This window comes from Hoplias malabaricus, chromosome 10 (assembly GCF_029633855.1).
Source record: "Hoplias malabaricus isolate fHopMal1 chromosome 10, fHopMal1.hap1, whole genome shotgun sequence".
NCBI lineage: Eukaryota > Metazoa > Chordata > Actinopteri > Characiformes > Erythrinidae > Hoplias > Hoplias malabaricus.
Window position 1 is genome coordinate 30,538,895 of NC_089809.1, and position 19,637 is coordinate 30,558,531.

General features: G+C 37.5%; 1 protein-coding gene across 1 annotated transcript in view; it reads left to right on the top strand.

The window, feature by feature from the left end:
• The first annotated feature begins 3,304 nt into the window (after positions 1–3,304).
• The window catches only part of stt3b (STT3 oligosaccharyltransferase complex catalytic subunit B), a 39,538-nt gene continuing 23,205 nt past the window's right edge, over positions 3,305–19,637 (top strand). The window contains exons 1-2 of the mRNA XM_066684107.1: positions 3,305–3,319; positions 3,410–3,913. Of these exons, the coding sequence (XP_066540204.1) occupies positions 3,639–3,913 (275 nt within the window). The 5' untranslated portion in view covers positions 3,305–3,319; positions 3,410–3,638. The remainder of the gene's footprint in view (positions 3,320–3,409; positions 3,914–19,637) is intronic.

Here is a 19,637-nt window from a genome sequence, read left to right on the forward strand (position 1 = left end):
GCCCTCACAGTTGTTCTGGTTTTATATTAGCAATGACGTATATATATATATAAATATATATATATATATATATATATATATATATATAATTTTTTGTGCAAAATTAAATTTGTTGTTGAATTGGTCATAGATGTTTGCATCATTGTACTTCAATCACAAAAAGAATATAAAAATATAAATGTTAGAATTATTTATTCATTATCTGTAACCACTTATTCCAGTGAATGAATCCAGAGCCTACCTGAAATCATTGGGCGCAAGGCAGGAATACAACCTGGAGGGGGCGCCAGTCTTTCACAGGGCAACACACACACTCACTCACACACACACACATGGACGGACAATTTTGAGTCGCCTACCAATCCACCTACCAATGTGTGTTTTCGTGGCTGTGGGAGGAAACCCACGTGGACACGGGGAGAACACACCAAACTCCTCACAGACAGTCACCCGGAGCGGGAATTGAACCCACAACCTCCAGGCCCCTGGAGCTGTGTGACACTACCTGCTGCATCACCGTGCCGCCCCAATTTTAGAATTAATAATGGGTAAAATTAAAAAACACTATCAAACAGCAGACTGTTGTTAGACCAAGTCACAGAGGAGATATGCTTTCTTTGCTCCTGTATCTCCCACACCTCTCCAACATGAAGACAATTTGTTCTTTTTCATTTTTCCTTTTTTTGTGTGCAACCACTCAATTCTATTCAGGGTTTCCATTGGGTCCAGAGCCCACCCTGGGCACAAGGAAGGAACACACACTGGATGGGGCACTGGTTCACCACAAGGCATCTTCCACCCACTGATGCACTCACACCTATGGAAACTTTTGAATATCCAATCAAACAACAAAGGTTTGTGGACTATGGGAGGAAACACTGAGAGAGAGCAACAAGAAGAAATCCACGCAGACACAAGGAGAAAACAACAAACTCTCCACAAAATTCCCAACAGTCAATGGGTTCAAACCTGCAAAATTCTTGTACAAGCCTGAGGTATGTGTAAAATATTCAATAAAATTTAGTAAGATAAACATCCTCAACCATGTAAAAATTTCTTTATGTATGAATCTAGGTTTGAAACACTGTTCTCTGGTTTGTTTACATTCAGAAGCTCTGCGTTTTTTTAAGGTCGAGTGGTATGTTTGAGAGGACAAAAATGACTGTTGTTTGTACGTGGCAGAGGTTTAACTTGTTTTTATTCATTGTTTTAATTACCACAGAAAATCATTTGGCATTCAAGTTGTTAATTTCATTTTTTTTTTATTATTAGAATTGTGAATTTCGCCTTTAAATGACCTATATCCTATTTTTCTTTAACATTTCACTTGATATTAAATTATGAGCTTTTAAGTTCTGTGTGTGTATTTGTGTGAGAAATTTCATTGTATGTCTGTATAGTATCATGAAACATGTCACTTTTGTCCCATTCACTTTCATTTGAACACAGCAGATTCACACTGTGTGAAATTTTCATGATGAATGAACTAATAGAAATGCTCCAAAATGACTTGGAATTAAATCTTTATACATTGACTTCCATTGAAATGTAAGGTATTTTCCTTCTCCTTTAAATTTACTATTTTGGAGATAAAACTTTTCTGTTGGACAGCAACAATATATGGTACAAGATTTCCAAAGTAGCATTTTTATTCAAGCCTACAAATGGAGGGAACATTTTTCAGAAAGACCTCTAAAACACTGCTCATTTTCATCTCCACCATGACTTATTCTATTCCACTTCTCTCATATATCTTGATACTGAATAGTCTTTTGGAGCAGGGTGCAAGTTCCACTGTACAGGGTGCAATTTGCAACATGAGAATAACTGCTCACATTTCAGAATTTTCTAAAGAACCATGGCCTGTAGTGAAAAGGTATAGAGTAACCATGTTTAATTATATAACACTGATTTTCAAAATCACTACATTAAAGTATGGGAAGCTTTAAACAAAGCAGTCAGGAGAAATTTTATGTTAAATACCGTATTCTAGAGAAACTTGCCATGTTAACATTTTCACAGTTGCTCAGATAGGAACCAAACATAATAAGTGTTTAGTGCTTATGAAAATTTCATCTCAGGAAGTTATTACATGATATGATTACAAAACATGACTGAGAAACTCCTTGAGGTGAACTTGTGGCTGTTTTGTAGTCTCATACAGAGGAGTTGCAGTGATATGAACTTGGTTGCATGTATTAACAACAGTACGTTTTTGCATGAGAACTTTCCAAAAACAACACTTTAGTTGGGTAACTTTGGGGAAGAGGGTGGAACCCTCAACCCTCATAGTGGTGCTTTTAAACCCAGGTGATATAGTCAAGAGGACATTTCAGTCTTATTGTTTGTGCCATAGAAACAATGTTGATCTAAATGTTTATTTAATGTGTGTTTTGTCCATTATCCTCCTGTGTATAATAAAAGTATCGTACAAACTAACATCCTCAAAAACGATTGCCCAATTATATTTAACCCATTCCAGTCCGTTTAACTGATAATTTCCCGTGAATGCTTTTGAAGGGCAAAGGTTATACCCATTTCCTACAATGAACGCAAACGACCTCCTCAGTCTAACTATATAGAGGTCGACAAGGAAGTTAAGACGAATTACTGAATGCATGTCCTCCATCTGTTTGCAGCGGACTGGCAGCTCTGCCTCTTTTATCTCTCTATGCTTCCGTGGCAGCAGTTAGCCTTTAGCAAACTGTTTCCCCTTTCCAGACAATTCATTTATTTAGTTGGCTCTTCTCTCCTCCTGTCTTTTCTCCAGTTGGTTGCTCCACTCGTCTGTCTTAGAGCCCCACTCCTTGTCGAGCCCGTTTGACAACTCCATAGGGTGTGAAATCATCTTTTCATTTATCCGTCTATCCGTCAATCATCTGCGTGCTAACTTCTGATTTGCTGGATTTGTGGCGCTGTGACTCTGAGAGTCGTACCTGTCCCGCTGTGAGAGGCTGAGGCTCTTTACGACGCGGGCGCTATTCCCGCCCCTCTCAACCGGACAAGCAAGTAACGACAAATTCCACTCGACTCATCGAACCGACTCTTCAGGGCTTTAGTGAATCACAGTGAGTTCAGTAATTCATTAAGATTAGGGACCGCAGTGATCGGTCAGGTTGTCTTTTATTCTCAAAAATTAGATTTATTGTCATCCTGTGAACAGTGGTACACTGGAATCACCAGCAAGAATCAAAACATGAACGACCAATATTACTTAGTGAAATTACATTGTTTTATAGATATTTTGAACATATATTACAGCACGGGGCTTGACAATTCTCAGAGTAACGGCCTAAAACAACCGTCATCTGTCTTGGAGGTACAGAAAAAAATGAATCGATTCTATATGAGTTTCCTGAAATGAACTGGTTTATAATAACCGATTCGTTGGTGACTCGTTCTCCGTTAGCAGGAACTGGTGTATCTCGTGTGCACTGGGTGCTACTGTAAGCCGGCTAGCATGCTGCTCAGAGCCGGAGCCGTGTCCGAATAATCCCGCAGAAACACACCGGGTCCGTGCAGGAGCGGAGAGCCGCTGCGGAGACAGACAGAAAGTGAAGAAGACAGAGAGAAAGAGGAGGAGGTGTAAAGAAGAGAGAAACCAGGAGAGGGACAGCCCTCCTGCGCGACTCGTGAAGATGGCGGAGCAACACGCCGCCTCCGAGTGCAAGCACAAAGCCAGTCCGGCCACAGGGGGCTCGGTGTCGGGGAACGGGAGAACCAGCGCCGCGGCGCCGTGTAGCGGCGGGGGCGGTGGAGGAGGAGGAGGCCTGTCGGGCGGGTTAACGCAGCCGGCGGGCTGGCAGTCCCTCCTCTCCTTCACCATACTCTTCCTGGCCTGGTTGGCTGGCTTCAGCTCAAGACTGTTCGCCGTGATCCGTTTCGAGAGCATCATTCACGAGTTTGACCCGTGGTGAGTGAACACTGCGATAAACGCAGCGCTACCTCAACCGTTGCTAATGCTTCTAGTACCGGTGCAGGAAGGGAGCGGGATTGTTGACTAGAAAAGGGGACTATCTGCAGGAAATTATACACTACGCAGGTTAGGGAAAATGAATAGCACATGATGAACTTCGTGGCGGGTGAAGTGCAGGACGGTTAACCTCCAGGCTTCTTCCTTTATTGAGGACGGAGGGCTTTCAGTAACGTGATCTTATTTTCACTTCAAAATAATTATTTGTATTATTATTTTTAAATATCTTATTGGAATCCATTCATTTTCAACGTAGACCCATTAATTTGAGTTGAGTTTAAAAAATGTATTTAAAATGCTATTTCAGACGGCAGTGTCCACTGGTTTCTTTTATAGAGAGAAAAACGCCGTGTTTCACTCTGGTGTTGAAGATTATGAACGACGCATTTATTTTAGTTTAAAGAATGAACCGGGGACTAATGTGAAGTCAGTCAGTGATATTTTCTCGTTTGTATCACGGTATTAATCTAGCTGGCTAACGTTAGCAGTAGTTAACGAATAGCACGGTATTCACAGTGAACTTTGAAACCGGTGAGTGATATAAGGGAAAACTATCACGGTATAGCGATACCATATCAGTGGCGCATTTACAGACTGCACTTAAAAACTTATGATTACAGTGAACTTCATTCAACTTTGCACACGCTGTCCTCCATTCTGTCAGATTTAACAGGGGGTGATTATTTTATGAAACGTGCAGTTGTTAATTGTTCTTAGGGTAAGGAGGTCATCCGCCTCATGCTTAAATAAGCATATTTTAACAGAAACAGTGATTAACAGTGATGAAATATCTTCATATTTGCCACATAGTTTGAAAGTTGGGTAAGCCTTGGACTTGTCATCTGCTTCTGACTTCTTCATTTGAAAAACGGCTTGATTGTTTTTAGAATCGTGCAATTCTCGTGCAATAAACTCATATTTTAATCACGAGTGAATATACACCAGAGATCGTACTATAGTAAATGAAATCTAAAAAAAACGGTAGTTGCACTAATAGTGCTTTTGTAGACAATCAAATACTGAGTTGCCTCAGCCACTACCATCATGCAGCATCAACCTGGATAAGGCTATAGCAGCCAGTCCATGTCAGCACAAACACCACACATGATCTGCTTGGCAAAGAGGAGATGAGAGAAATGGTTGAGCCAATTTTTCAAAGATGGGGATGATTTACAAAATAACGTCCCTAGTCTTTTCATGATTAACTGCCTAGGCGTATTTTAAGACCTCAGAGTCAGGACCTGAATTTCGCATCTCATTCAAAGGAATATGCGATTTAATTAGTCCAAGGTCTGCATCACTGCACTCAGGTGTAGTGATATAGGTGGACTATATCAACACCATCTTCAGCCTTGGAGATCATAACCCAAGTACTGGCCAGGCTCAAATTAGTAGATTAGAATATTTTTTGATTTTCAAGAGTTATAGCCACTGGCTAATACATCTAGAATTAAGGCCGTTACATGTTTATTTGCATTAACAAAGTTCATTGATGAGTATCCTCTCCCTACCTGATTTTCTTTTATGATTGTAATGCATCCAAATCCAGTGTTTGTGAGATTTGTGTTTTATATATTTTTTAATATAAAACAAGGACACTGTCATTGATGTAAAGCACAGTACTGCTTTGCATTAGAGCTGCTCCTCGTGCAACATTCAAATGCGAACATTACAATAAAGGTGCCTCTTGTGGTGCGATTCCTAACACTGAGTGACTGAACGGCTTCACATATATAAATGCTCAGTTTAAAGTGTGATGTCCATCGCAGTAATGTATGTATGTATTTGGTTTGGCTTTAGAATATTATAACAAACTTCCTGTTAATAAATGGCATGCTCATGCATAAACATCAACTTAACAGCATAAATTAGCCTTGTGTATGTTATGTGGTTTGTAGATTGTAGTAGTTTCTCTCTGTAACTACTGCTTTGATACAGTTCTACTTCAGAAATTTTATATAGAATTGTTGAGAAAAAGTGCCCCCTCAAGCTGATATCTAGGTCATCTTTTCCTTGTTGGGTGAGTAATGGCTGTTGCTTCGTACCCAATCCGGAAATGTCTAGGAAGTGATGCACTATCTGATTTGAATGAATGAGCTCAACAATGTGTGTGTGTTATGCTTTCTATGAAATTAAATTTATATTTTCTACATTAATAGCTGTTGTCCATGTCATATTGTTTTGGAGTCTTATCGGTGAGAGACCATCTTAAGGAAGGGAAGATGTTAGCCATTTATATCAGCAAGATATGCACTGTTAAATATGAGGCACAGTGTAATTCCTGAGCTTGGTGAAAGCACTTTAGTAATGTTTTTGACCTTTATAAAACATTGAATTTTGTGGCTTCATGTACCTCTCAGACAAATTTCAGTTATGAGTCACAGCAGTTTGTTTTCTCTGTGTTCACGGTTTGTGGTGAGAGTGGTCTGTTCAGTAGTATACTATATTTAGCTTCGCTATGACGGATTATAAAAGCTAAAGCCATTATTTAAAGACATTTTTAGTCATAACATTTGTGTTCAGAGGCATGTCTTTTTTTATAGGTGGAATTTGGGCAACAAGTGTTTGACAGAAAGTTTGCAACTGAAAATAGGGCAGATGTAAGCAGAAATAAAACACCCACTAATGCATGCATTCAACAAATATGGCCTTATCTGAACTTGTCAAAAAAGAGAAATATGCCTCAAGAAAAAAGGTCCATGTCAATTTTATAGGCCACATGCTTTTCGGCCACTGTTGCTGTCTGTTGTAATGGGCCATACGGCCATGCCCAGCAAGACGCCCACATGCAAATCGTGTTATTCTGTGTCACTGCATGTATTATGCTTTACAGGCAAAACAGTGCTGCTATCACATAAAGTGATTTTTAAAGCAGAAAGTGCCAAGAGTTCACTTGATCAGTGTGGAGGCGTCATAAATTTAGAGATATATATTTATATTATAATTAAATGATTTACATTCAATTAAATAAAGCATTCTATAATATTTAATTATTATCATTGGAAATCCAGCAGAGGATTAAGAGCTACGTAAATAATTGTAACAATTTAGTTGTCAAAGGCCAAGGTCACATTTCCAGGTCAAAGTGACTCAAATCAGATTACATTTTTTTGTTCCTCTAATGTGAATCAAATTAGATTTGAGTCAATTTCATGGTCATAGATCAGACACATCGGATTGTGTATGCGACCTGAATGTGAACAGTTAGGTCAGTTTTTGTATTTTTTTGTGCCTGTACACATCCACCTAGAACTTTCACCTCAGTCAGCACACGCAGCACAGCAAAACAACTAAGGAAGAGTGCCTCATGTTGCATCCCAAATAGTGCCAAACTCCCTTCTCCCAAACACTTCCTCTGAATTATTCTTTTTTTTCTCTCCTCTAAATCTCTTCTCATTGTAAAGCGTCCTTGGTTGTGTGAAAGGCGCTATATAAGTGTAACTTGTGGTGGTTGTTATTATTACATAGTGAACTTCACAGATTATAAATCTAAAACTGCTACACCCAGATGGCACTAGTTTGACTGGAAGATGTGAAGCTTATGGCTGATTATAAACGAAATTGTAATTCGACATACACATTGCCAGTGTAGAAACCATTGTATTATGACAGTGTGTGCTACAAAGGGTGAGGGGAGACATTTGGGATTCAGCCAATCTCTCGTCACCAATTTCCTTCTCGTCCTAATTATTTATTCTGCAAGCTGTTTGCTGTCCTCCTGAGTGAAATGTGATATGCACATGAAATACTAACGCATGTGTAGTTCCAGTTTTAAAACGTTGTCTTACATTTTATTATATATTTGCTGTTGGTGATGGAGCCGACATGCATAAACGTCAGTGTACACGTGTGTGATTTCAGAAATGACATCTATTGACTTGTGAAGAGGAATTATAGCATTGTCCCAATTTCTGGTAAATTCACAGATTTGGGAGTTTTGTAATCTGTCGTGCATGCCTCAACAGTGACAGCTGTTAGTTGTTTCATCCCCTGTTCATGGAATATTACATCCATAGAGCACTGTGAAATTTGATTGGGTAAATGGATTGATGATATTTGTGATAGCTATTTGTCATGAAATCAAAACTAATTTTTATGGGCTAGTGACATTCCAGTTACAAAATGCATTGTCTTCATTTTGTAAGCCCTTGGCTCTTTGGAAACAACAGTGATGAATAATTAATATTTCTTAGCTTCCACTCACCCCAGAACCTGATTCATTTCTATGAAGGGTGCTGAGATGGGGGGAAAAATTTGTAAAATCATTCAATTATTCTTGATGCATCTCAATATATTTTTTAAAAAATTATTTAGAATTATTTTCCCAAATATTTTTGGGTGACACTGTATATTTTCCCCAAAATGGTTGGGTTTTGATGAAATACTTGAATCATATTAAAGACAGCAGTTAAGTACAGCAACCATAAAGCAATGTAAAATTAAAGTATGCAATGTTCCAGAATAAGCATTTAAAGTCCATTTCCTATGTTTACTGACCTTAGACAGACGTGTAAGATCTTGTAATTATTGAGAGCCTGTTATTTTTCCCCTCCTCCTTTTGGGGCTATGCTGAAGCAGCCTGCTTTATTTATACTGTATAGTCTGTGTGAGAGAGTTTATTTTACACTAAGGGAGCCTCTAAAACTAAATTGTCTTGTGATTCAAGTAAATTTCTTTCAAGAGTAAACTGTACTGCATCTCAGTTTAATCTATTTTTCTCCCACGCTTAATATGCTCATGAAAGATAAAGTCAGTCTTCATGGACTTTCATGTCCTCTGTCAGTTTTGCTTGTGTTTTAGTAGCTAATCACAACTGAGTGAATTCCCAAGAAGAAGAAACAGTTATAGCAGCAGCGACTGACCTTTTTGTTACGTTCTCTTGGTCTTGTGTAAAAACAACCTGCAAATTTTCACATCAATTAGGAACCATTTAATATTTAATTTTAGAAAGTTGTGTGGTTGAGAATGCTTCAGTCTTTGAGGTGGTAATGTTAATCTTTTTAGGTGTAAGTGTTTCTTCTAAAGCAATAATACAAATATTACTCCAGTTTTTTGTGAAGAATCATGGCCTAGCTTACTTAGTAATTGCTGGGGAAAGATTGTTGACCCACTTTCTAATGGGTTAAGTGAATAAGGGCCATTTAGAACTGTATCTTTTCCTCTGATTTTTTTCCTGTGTCAGCATAACTGTCATTATAGATTCTCATTACTACAGCTTTCTGTGGTGCATGTACAGGTGTGTGTTTGTGTGTGACTATTTAGGAAGTGAGGTAGTGAGACCTGTATATTCTGGTAAATATTCTGTGGGCTTGCTGTGCTACTTATAGATAATCTATATGTATTAAATCTATTTAGCATAACTATGTATGCACACACTATGATTCGTACATTGCCAGTAACAGTGAGCAGTATAATTTTCAGTGTCCATTCTCTTCAGGTTGTAAGTGTTTTCTGCTGACCATCTTCTGGATTTAGGCTACATAAATTACAGTACATTAGGTAGTCGGCTTGTGTTTGATTCTCATCTCCAATTAAATTAAGGTTTTAAGCTTTGGAATTCACTGTATATCAAACAAATTTCCTGTACAACCCAACACATTTGGTTGTTCATTGCATGAAACCACTGACAATGTAGCCTTTTTCATATTTGTCTGAAGGAACTCATTTCAAAATTGGTGAGAGGAAAATCTAAATTTTTAAAAAGAAACATGTTTAATCATAGCTGTTTTGGAAAGTTTAATTTGGGGGCTACTTTGAGCATATGAATTGTGGGCTTTGCGGTGGAAGAGATTAAATTACCAAGTTATATTTATTACTGTAGCATGTTTATATATTTTATTTATAAGTGATTTAAGGGTTTGTGTCTTATTGGTAAGCTCTGGCTATCTTTCCTGCCAGGGTGTTTGCTGATTAGACAGCACATATTGATGGGTGGTTTGCAGTTTTGGAGCAAGACTGACTTTTTGATGTTTCTTCCAGCAAGTTTCTTCCCTCAAATTTTTGGTTTTCTTTTGGTTTTGTCTGCTGTAGTATATGCATTCCTGATCTACTGTTTTGCTCATCATTTCTTCTTTCTCTTTTTCTCTGTGTGAAAATTTTAAATTAATGGAAACAAATTTTTGCCTTATATAATTCTCCTGTCTACGAAATATTATTAGTTTTTTTTTTTTTTTGGAATTTCTATTAAAATGCAATGTGAAAGACCATAACACTAGCAATGACACTAACACCCTGTACTTGAGAATATCATTCTTCGTTTCACATGAGGTAAGACCTACAAACCGGGTCATTACAGAAATATTTTACTCCATGGTATTTGGCATGGCTGAGTTGCTTGACTTATTAAAACATCTTCAAAGAACACAATCATATAAAATTGGCTTCTGTTTTCAGACACTGAACTAAACAAGAGGGCATAGTTTTTCTCTAATTTCGTCAGTCCTGTTTTTTCTTTTTTCTTTTCGTTTGACTTCATTAAAGAGCATTTTTACAGCACATTGATGCTGAGAACCTTACTATGTCTTACTACAGTAGCATAAGTGTAAGTCTCTAGGCCTAAATATATTAACAGTATAATTAGGCCTGCCAGCTGACCAACATAGTTAGTCACCCAAATTATTAAAACATAACTGCTGTACCATTTAAGAGGGAGCTGAAAAGCTGAATGAATGCCAGATTCAGATTTGTTATACTTTGCACTCATTTTAAACACTGTGGTTATAAGACGGTCTTAGTGTTGTATGTTTTCTGTTTTTATTGTTTTGGTGGGTGTTGTATAACAAGCAGAATGTTGTTTTTGATCAGTCTGTAATGGAAATATTCTTGTACCTCAAGGTACTTTTGGGTAATATCCCTCATGAAAACAGTGAAATAGCTCAATATGGCTGTCAGTACTCTGCAGCTGCCATCATCCAGTCCTATTCTAGCCATTCACTGGCAGTGGTACAAATCTGTGGAACAGTCTGTTGGATGGCTATTTTCGGTATAGAAATGATGTAGAATCACAAATGTTGAAAGCTGAGAACAAGAGTTGATATGGTGTCAACAAAAGCTAATTTATTTCATGAAGCATTTCTTTTCTCATTTATTTAATTTTTTTTGGTGTTGAATGCAATGGTTAGTTGCCCATTTAGAGTTCCGGTGCGGACACATTTTGATTTGCAAATACAACAGGTAAATTAATTTGCATTTTAATCTACCAAAAGTACTAAGATTTAATAATAAGCTGTAAAGTAACAAGACAAATATATGGCAAACTGAAGTCAACACACTGATCAAGAAAGTGCTGTTTTTCAGTGAAAAAACTGTTTATTTGCCTCAGTTTCACTTCAGCATGAGTTTGCATGTCCAGTCACTACACGGGTTAAAATATTGCACATAGAATGCATCTGTTTTTAAAATTTGAAGAAGGAAGTTGGTGTGACAGGAAAGACAGGTGTGAACAATAGCTTGTTATAATACAGACAGACACATTACAGCCTAAGTTTAGTTCATGTTGCACTATTAAAACAGCTCAGTCTAAGACTAAATGCTAAGAAGACTGAGTCTATTTGACTGTTAGTGTGCTTGGGGCTAATCAAGACTGAGCTGTACGTGGTTGCACATTCTCTATTGCATGAGTGCACAACTGATATAGCACAAATTTAAGCATAATATCCACCTTTTTTTCAGTGATCTTAGTGAGCGTGAATTCTGTGGAAGATTTCCGGTTTACCAATTCCTATTATTATGGTTGCGCAATTCTTGCAGTGCTCAATATGTTGTTCTCTTTAAGTCAGTTTCTTCTTCTTGTTCCTCTTGTTCGCCTGCTGGCCACATTTGTGGATGAGGCTGTATTTGTGTGTGGATGTGGATCTGGTGAAATTCGAAAGGAAAGTCTCAAAATCCAAAAACCCCTAGGCCACTAGGCGATCCACAAATGCAGATTCAACACTTCATAAATACATTTTTAAATCGAGCCTGTGACTTTACAAATAAATTTAGAAAAATGTATTTATTTTCACATATACTGATGATATCGCTCTATGAAGTTCAAAATCCAAGTGTTCATGAATTTAACTGTATTTTTACCAATTGCAGACTCTGAGATACAAATTGGGATATTTATTATCGTTATACAACCCAACCCTAATAGCATCAGCTTCACAGGAAGTCAAAACGTTTGGGGAAGTTTTAAACGGTTCAGATTGGCAATTTCTGTGTTTCTCAATTTTAATCGGTTATCTGCTGTTATTCACTACTCTCAGCACACTGTCTATCTGCATAATTGTCTGTTTTTTGTTTTAATAATAGTTGTACCAATATGTGTTGGTGATTATTATGGATAATAATAATAAAAATTTAAAAACACTGTATAAATATATTTATATTGATTACATACCTTTTTATATTAAAGAATGCAAATTAACACTTTCAAAATAAAAAGAAAACATGTTATATTTTTATCAGTTTTAATTTAATTTGTATTTATAATTTATGTACATATAAGCAACATGTTAGTGATTGACCTTGGAACTAGACAGCCTAGTTTCAAATTCCACAGATATTTAGTGGCGTCACAGTGGTGCAGCAGGTAGTGTCGTAGTCACACAGCTCCAGGGATCTGTCTAAGTAGTTTGGTGTGTTCTCCTCATGTCTCACATAGTCCAAAAACACACGTTGGTAGGTGGATTGGTGATTCCAAAAAAAAAAAAAAACTGTCAGGTGGTGAGTGAATGTGTGTGCACGTGTCGCCCTGTAAATGGACTGGCGGCCCCTCTGTGTGTACCTGCCTTGCACCCAATTATTCCTCGGTTACAGGCAATGAATTAATTAATCATTTTATATTTATATTACACTTATATTAATTAATGGGAAAATTGGTTTGATAAAAACACCTCTAAACTACTCATTTTTACCTGCCTCATCACTGAGGAAGGTGCTTGGGCAAATTAAACATGTTTTGTTGTTCTTGAATAATTGTCTTTGACAGGAGTGTCCTTTAACTTTCAGAGATGCAATTAACATGGCTTTGAATTGTATTCAACATTCCTCCAATAGCTGTAAATACAAACGACAAAGCCATTTTTACCTATACATCATTTAATTTTATAATCACACCATGTAGGTGAAAATGAGGTAACAGTGATTTTGAAGGCACCTCCTAAACACAAAACATAGCTCTTAAAATCTGGCACATTTAGGTTAGAACTTGTGAACTTCATGACTTCTCATTCAAGATTTGAGGTAACGCTGTTTTTATATCCCTTAGAGCCTGAATACTCCTGGTATCCAACTTCTCATTAGTATGATACATGTACATAATCAGAAAAATTACCCTTTCAAAAAAAAAAAAGTCATTGCAGTGTTAAAATATCTACAAGCATTATTCTTATCACAAAATCTAAAATTACCCTGCTTAGTGTCATTATACCTCTATAACAACAATTGTACCTTGGAGTGAACAGAACAGATAAAATAGTATTAAAAGAGCCATTTTATATGCTTCAAATTTATTTTATTTTATTCATAATACAGAAAAAGTATTATATTAAAATAATTTTTAATCATTTAATCACGGTTTATCATTGCCCAGAGCAGAATATACAAAGATCTCTACTCACTAGAATATATATATATATATATATATATATATATATATATATATATATATAAAAGACATCACTTATTTATAAAGATTTATGTGAAGACATACAAACAGTTCAGTGCTCCATAATAGTGCAGGAGGAATAGTGCAAATTCAGTATCCATCTTGGTAAAGCTATTGCATGTTTGCATGTTTGCTCTCAAGTTCATTTAGTTTTTTGCCTTTTTGAAAACCGCAGTTGCTGCATGATGCTTAATGGAATTTGCCAGGTGTTTAAACCAAACAAACGGGTTAATGGGTGATTGGGGAGTCAGTAACTGTATAGAAGTTAGTTTAAACACAGACGGGCACTCTGGTGCACAGTGCAATTTTTCAAGTAGGTTTTCTTAGACACAGACTGCATTTGTGCTTATGCAGTTGCTAGAATAACTACTTTCAAGTCATGTTCTCATCTTACAAATATCACCTAATGCTCCTTTAACTCCCTGGCTACTCTGACAAATGGCGTAGTGTTTTTTTTAGAGTTAGTCAGGGAGATTTGCTGTGTTCTCTCTGTTATGAGCACCATGATTCGTAGGTGTATAGTTGTCTATTATACCAGTGTGTTAATAAATAACACGCTGAAGCAGGTGAAGAAAAATCTGTTTTAAAGCCCAACCTCAGCGGTCAGTCTGTGGTGTGAAGGTGAGACACTCGGGCACATTGAGCTTCATGGGGGTTGAGCAAGAATCTGCAAATCTTGAAGCATATTCTGTTTCTGCTGTCTCATGGTCAGAGTTGGCCAAATGAAAGACATATGAGGACACACAGCTCGATCACTACCTTTCCAGTTTCTTTGTTAATTCCTTAAACTGTCTACATCCCATAATTCACAGGCACTAAGCTAGAGATGCGTGAATACGATACTGGTATTGGGTATTTGCCTGATGCCATGTTAATTTACTTGTAATTGTAAATGAGGCTCCCATACCTTGTGTTTGTTTATTTATTTATTTATTAAAATTGTTTAAATATATCGTTACACTTGTATAGCGCCTTTCTAGATACCCAAGGACACTTTACAATCAGCACAGTGGTGAGAAGTGGCAGCCAAACGCACACAGCGTACTCTCCATCAGGATCGACCATTGGGCACTAGGGTTTCACCCAGGATAGAGTGCCAGTCCATTTCTGGGCACACACACATTCACTCACACAAACAGTCATTCAATGACTCACACACCAGGACAGTTATTACAGAAGCCAATTAACCTAACCTCCATGTTTTTGAACTGTGGAAGGAAACCGGAGACCCCGGAGGAAACCCACGCAGACACGGGGAGAACACAGGGAAACGCCACCCAGATAGGACTTGAACCCAAGAGGCAAACATGCTAACCACTATGCCGCCGTCAAGTACACGTTGCTGTGCTAATGAGCAAACAACTCAAAAATGCCAATGAGCTGGAATTATTTCACACTCTGTGACCACAACCCAAGCAAAGCGGCTGCAGGAAGAACCGGAGAGCAGTATGGCGCACTGTTTTGACTGTTTTCGAACAAGGTGGATTTTTCTTCACCCGAAGAGCATTTTCCTCTCGTTTGTGAGGGCACAGTTTTGACTGGGATCCAACGCCATAGATCAGGCTGCTGCTCTTAAACATGGACGTCGTTAGACAACGGTTCTTTCTCTCTGTCTCCAGATAGACATAGGCTATCGGTCTGTATGGATTTCTTGACAGAATATGCACACGTAATGTTGCCATCCATCCCGTAAAATATGGAATTGTCTCGTATTTGGACACTAAAAGATGCATTCTGTTTTGAACCAATACTGGACGCATTTTTTATGTATCTTTAAGGTCACACTTTTATATCTGAGAGAGAAACATGCAGCTCTCTCTCTCAGCTGGAGCGAGGGGAAGATTCTTCACGGCTCCTATACAGAGAACGTGCCTTTCACTGATCATCACCTTTATTTAGCCAATCAGCAGCCAATGTTATCTGTCCATCATTCAGTGTGCAGCCAATGGAGTCACAGTCCCTCCTACAGCGGTTTGTTTTGTGGCGGCGCTGAGAGCAGCAGGTCAAAGTTGAAACACTGGGAACTACAGGTGTGCTTTAGATACAACTAATGTTATCTTGGCTCCTTGTAGCTTTGCTTAATCTGTACCTTGTCAAAGAAATTTTGCTGCTATGCAACTAACCCAGACACCCCTGGTTAAATCTTAGTGCCCCTAAACACTGGATATAATGAAATAATAGAAACTGTCTTCCTAAAGATGCACAAAACTGTGCAAATGCATATCAAGAGCTTGTTGCATCTCATTCTACTAATTTATAGATAGTAGATACTTTATTGATCCCAGAGGGAAATTCAAGTTATTGGTGGTCTAATGTGTGGAAAATGCAAAAATAAAAGGTGGACAGTTCCAGAAATTAAAGTTTTTAATTAAACAAAATGTTTTAATAATAATCTACACCATTACACAGTGCTCCTGATTTGTTTAATTCTGAGTAAGAGTTGGTATCGGCAAGTACAAAAATACACATACTTGTTCTCGGTTGGAAATAAATGTTATTCATGCATCCCTACACTACGCTAAAAATGTTATATTTTATTTAAAGGTAACATTTTTTTTGTCTTTCAGTATAGAAATGTTGCATGAAGTATGCAGTATTAGCTGAAAAACATTCATCATTGACAGAAAAGCTGTTTAAAATTTAAGGTACAGGCAGCAGGGTGGTGCTGGGTGAAGCATGTGTTTTGCTAGTTTCTATGATTTGTGGGTTTCAGTATTTGAATGCAGTGAAAGTATTTCTCCCTGAAGATCTGTTTCTGGTATGATGTTGTAATCTGTCTACAAACAGCTTTACTAAAGTTGGATGAATGCTAATGTTTGTGCTCCAATTAAATAAGCATGTTTACTCTGTGCTGTACACTGTAAGTGAAATGTCTTTTTGTACTGAAGTGGAATGTGTGTAATTATGAAGTGCTCATTTTGTGTTGCTGCTCAGCATTCATAACACATCTTTCACTTTCTCTCTCTCTCTCGCTCTCTCTCGCTTTTCTGTCAGTCATGAGACTTCAAAGTTATTGCAAGAGCATTGCTTTGTTGTATTCTTTTCAGGGGACATGCTCCTTGTCCTCAAATGAAAATCTTCCAGATTGTTTCTCAAGGTTAATCACTTTGTTGTATTAAATCTCTAGGAAATTAACACCAGCCACATGAACCATAACACTTCTGATTACTTCCTGTTCTTTTCTCTGTAATGATCAGACTTAAAGGTGTTATAATACTTGATCTGGTTAAGATTGATAACTTTGTCGGTAATAGATGAAGTTCACCTTGTTCATGTTTCCATTAGATTTGTTCAGACGTGAAATTAAAACACTTTAAAAGAAAGCTTACCAACACAAAGGAAAATCTATCTACTGTCTACATTTAAATTAAATGTGACAATAAAAGTAACAATCCGTAGTTATTTATGTTTTGATCAAATTTGCATACGTGCAGCAGAGTGGTGTGATAATGGATGTGTTGCTGACGCACAGCTCCAGAAACTTGCCCCCCCCCCCCCCCACCCTCCTGTGTTTCAGTTTTCAACCACATTCCAAAAATGCTGCTGCCCTGTCCAAGGTGTGTCCAAAGATTCTGGTAAGGCTCCAGGGCCACAGCGACTCTGATCAGGATGCAATAGATACCTTAACAGTAAAAGAAAATTGAACAGAAGTATGAATTTAAAAAGCATGTTAAGATATCAGCTCAATTATTGAGTTAAATTGATATATAAGATATAGGCCAGAAAATACTGGTAGTTGTTTGTAGTGAACAGTTGTTCTCACAGACAAGATTTACATTCCAACATTGACCACCTATAAAAAGGAAGCATGTGTGTGCTCCACTACCACGACATCCGGGTGTGACTGCAGCATTCATAAGAGAAATATTTGGCTCTGTTAACCGAGTCTGCTCTTTATAACCCTAAACTTAATTTTACGCAGAACATTGCTCACTCGATATTCTCTCTCAAAAAAAAAAAAAGGTTTTAACCCTGCTAACACTGTATTTCACCACAGGGACATCTAAAGACAGCAGGAAAATATTGGTGTAAAGTTTTAGTTTTGTGTAGTTTTACTTTTTGTGGTTTGTGGTCACATCAACCACTATGCTGTAAATGTGCCTCCTCTCTGCATCTCAAAGTAGCCTGGACTGAAGCTTTTTACATCCAAAATAATTGTACAGTTGTGTGTGTGTGTGTGAGAGATCAGATTTTCCAGTTGTGGATAAGGAAATGCTGAAAAAGAAGTGCTGTATTAAAGAAGCTGCTTATCCTAATATTGCTTGAACTGGGTACACAATGTTTTTGACCCTGACGTCCCTTTTTTTGGGGCTATTTTAACTATTTCAAATTTCACATCCTTCCTGTAATTGCATTAAATATAGACAGCCCCCTCACACATTGAATGCCTATTCTTACTTTTCAAAAGTATTATACACATTAGTAAAGTTTACAATTAGCAATATATTTGACAAAACATATTCCGCATAAGCATGCATCATAAATGTGTTTTTTGTAATAAGTAGTCAGCATAGCCTAAATTTAGATCAGCCTTAGTTACATCATCTCACTGTCTTGCACTTGCACTGACTTTGCTGTTTGTGTCCCAGTTTTGCCTGGATGCTGAATATGAGAATATTATGATATTCTTTAGCAGAGTGCATAACACTGTGTGACATAATGTGGAAGTGCAAACCCAGAAATCCAGAGGCAGTCGGCTGTCATCTAATTCCATGTTCCTAGACATCAAATTTATGACTTGTATTCATATTTTGCAAAACTGAAACAAATTTGTTTCCAAACACCTGCTGCTGGCATTTATTAAATATGGCGGAATGGTTTATGGCTTTAGATGCATTGAGGCCAATTTTAGGAAGCTTCAATTCATTCATTTTATAAAACGTTATTGTAAACATTAGACAGAAGCATTAGGTCATGCCTAATGCTTAGGGAAATAAGTTTCACGTGGTTTGTGGAAAAAAAATACATAGAAGTATGACGTTGCATGTTGTAATTTGTTGATCCCTTGCTATGGGCAAATTAGTTTTTGAAGTTGTTTGAATGTTTCCTGAATTTCCAGGGCTTTTCCTGTCATTCTGTTCTTTTTGCACAATCAAAGCGCTCCTAAAATTAATAAGTTTTTATGCTGTAAGACCTGTCAAGAACAAAAGCAGTCAGTGAAATGACTAAGCACTTCTGTTTTGAAACTGCAATTTACAAATGAGTCTGAAACATAGATTCAGATATATCATATTCCTAAGGAAGCAATCCTGTCAGCTCGTGGGGTGGGGCTTTTCTATAAACAGGTGAATGGCTGAGGGGTGGGTGGAGCTGGAAAAGGAATAATTGGGTAATTATAGATCTGTGTGTACTGAATAATGACAAAAGTATAGCAGTATATATAAAGACCAATTCATGCTTCAGTGTTGACTCAATGAAGGGCCTACGCAGAAGCCTGCACAAGTGCCCTTACGTACAATTACACCACCAAACCACTAACCTCAAATATCTTCCTCCACATTTTGTAGTACCCATTGTATTGGTGGTGTAGTACTACATGCACATCTGTGAAGTGCACTATTTAGTGAGGAGGGAGCTAATTGTAACAGAGCATATTTTACATGTGGTGTCAGTAAACATGTCCCACCATGTTCCTGCTCCTTGTAGAGAGATTAATTAATTAATTTTATTTCATATTTATTTTCCTGGAGATGTCCATATTTTTCCCTTGTTCTACCATTTTATTCATTCTGTGACATCCAAACCAGTGTCTAAGGAAATCTGTCACCATGAGTTTGCTGTTGTCAGCAGTCTCCCTGTAGTGTGGAGAAGAGGAGTTTATATTTCTGGACATCTCTCTTTAGTTTGACCCTTGTTCGATTGACTGTGGACCAATTACAGTGGCTGCTGTCTGTGTTGACGTGTAGTTACCTTTCTGGGGAGATGTCAGTATATATCACAGTGTAAAATGTTTCCATAAAAATTGTTTTATACACGTTTTCAATATTTCAATATATATTTACAGCATTTGCGCTG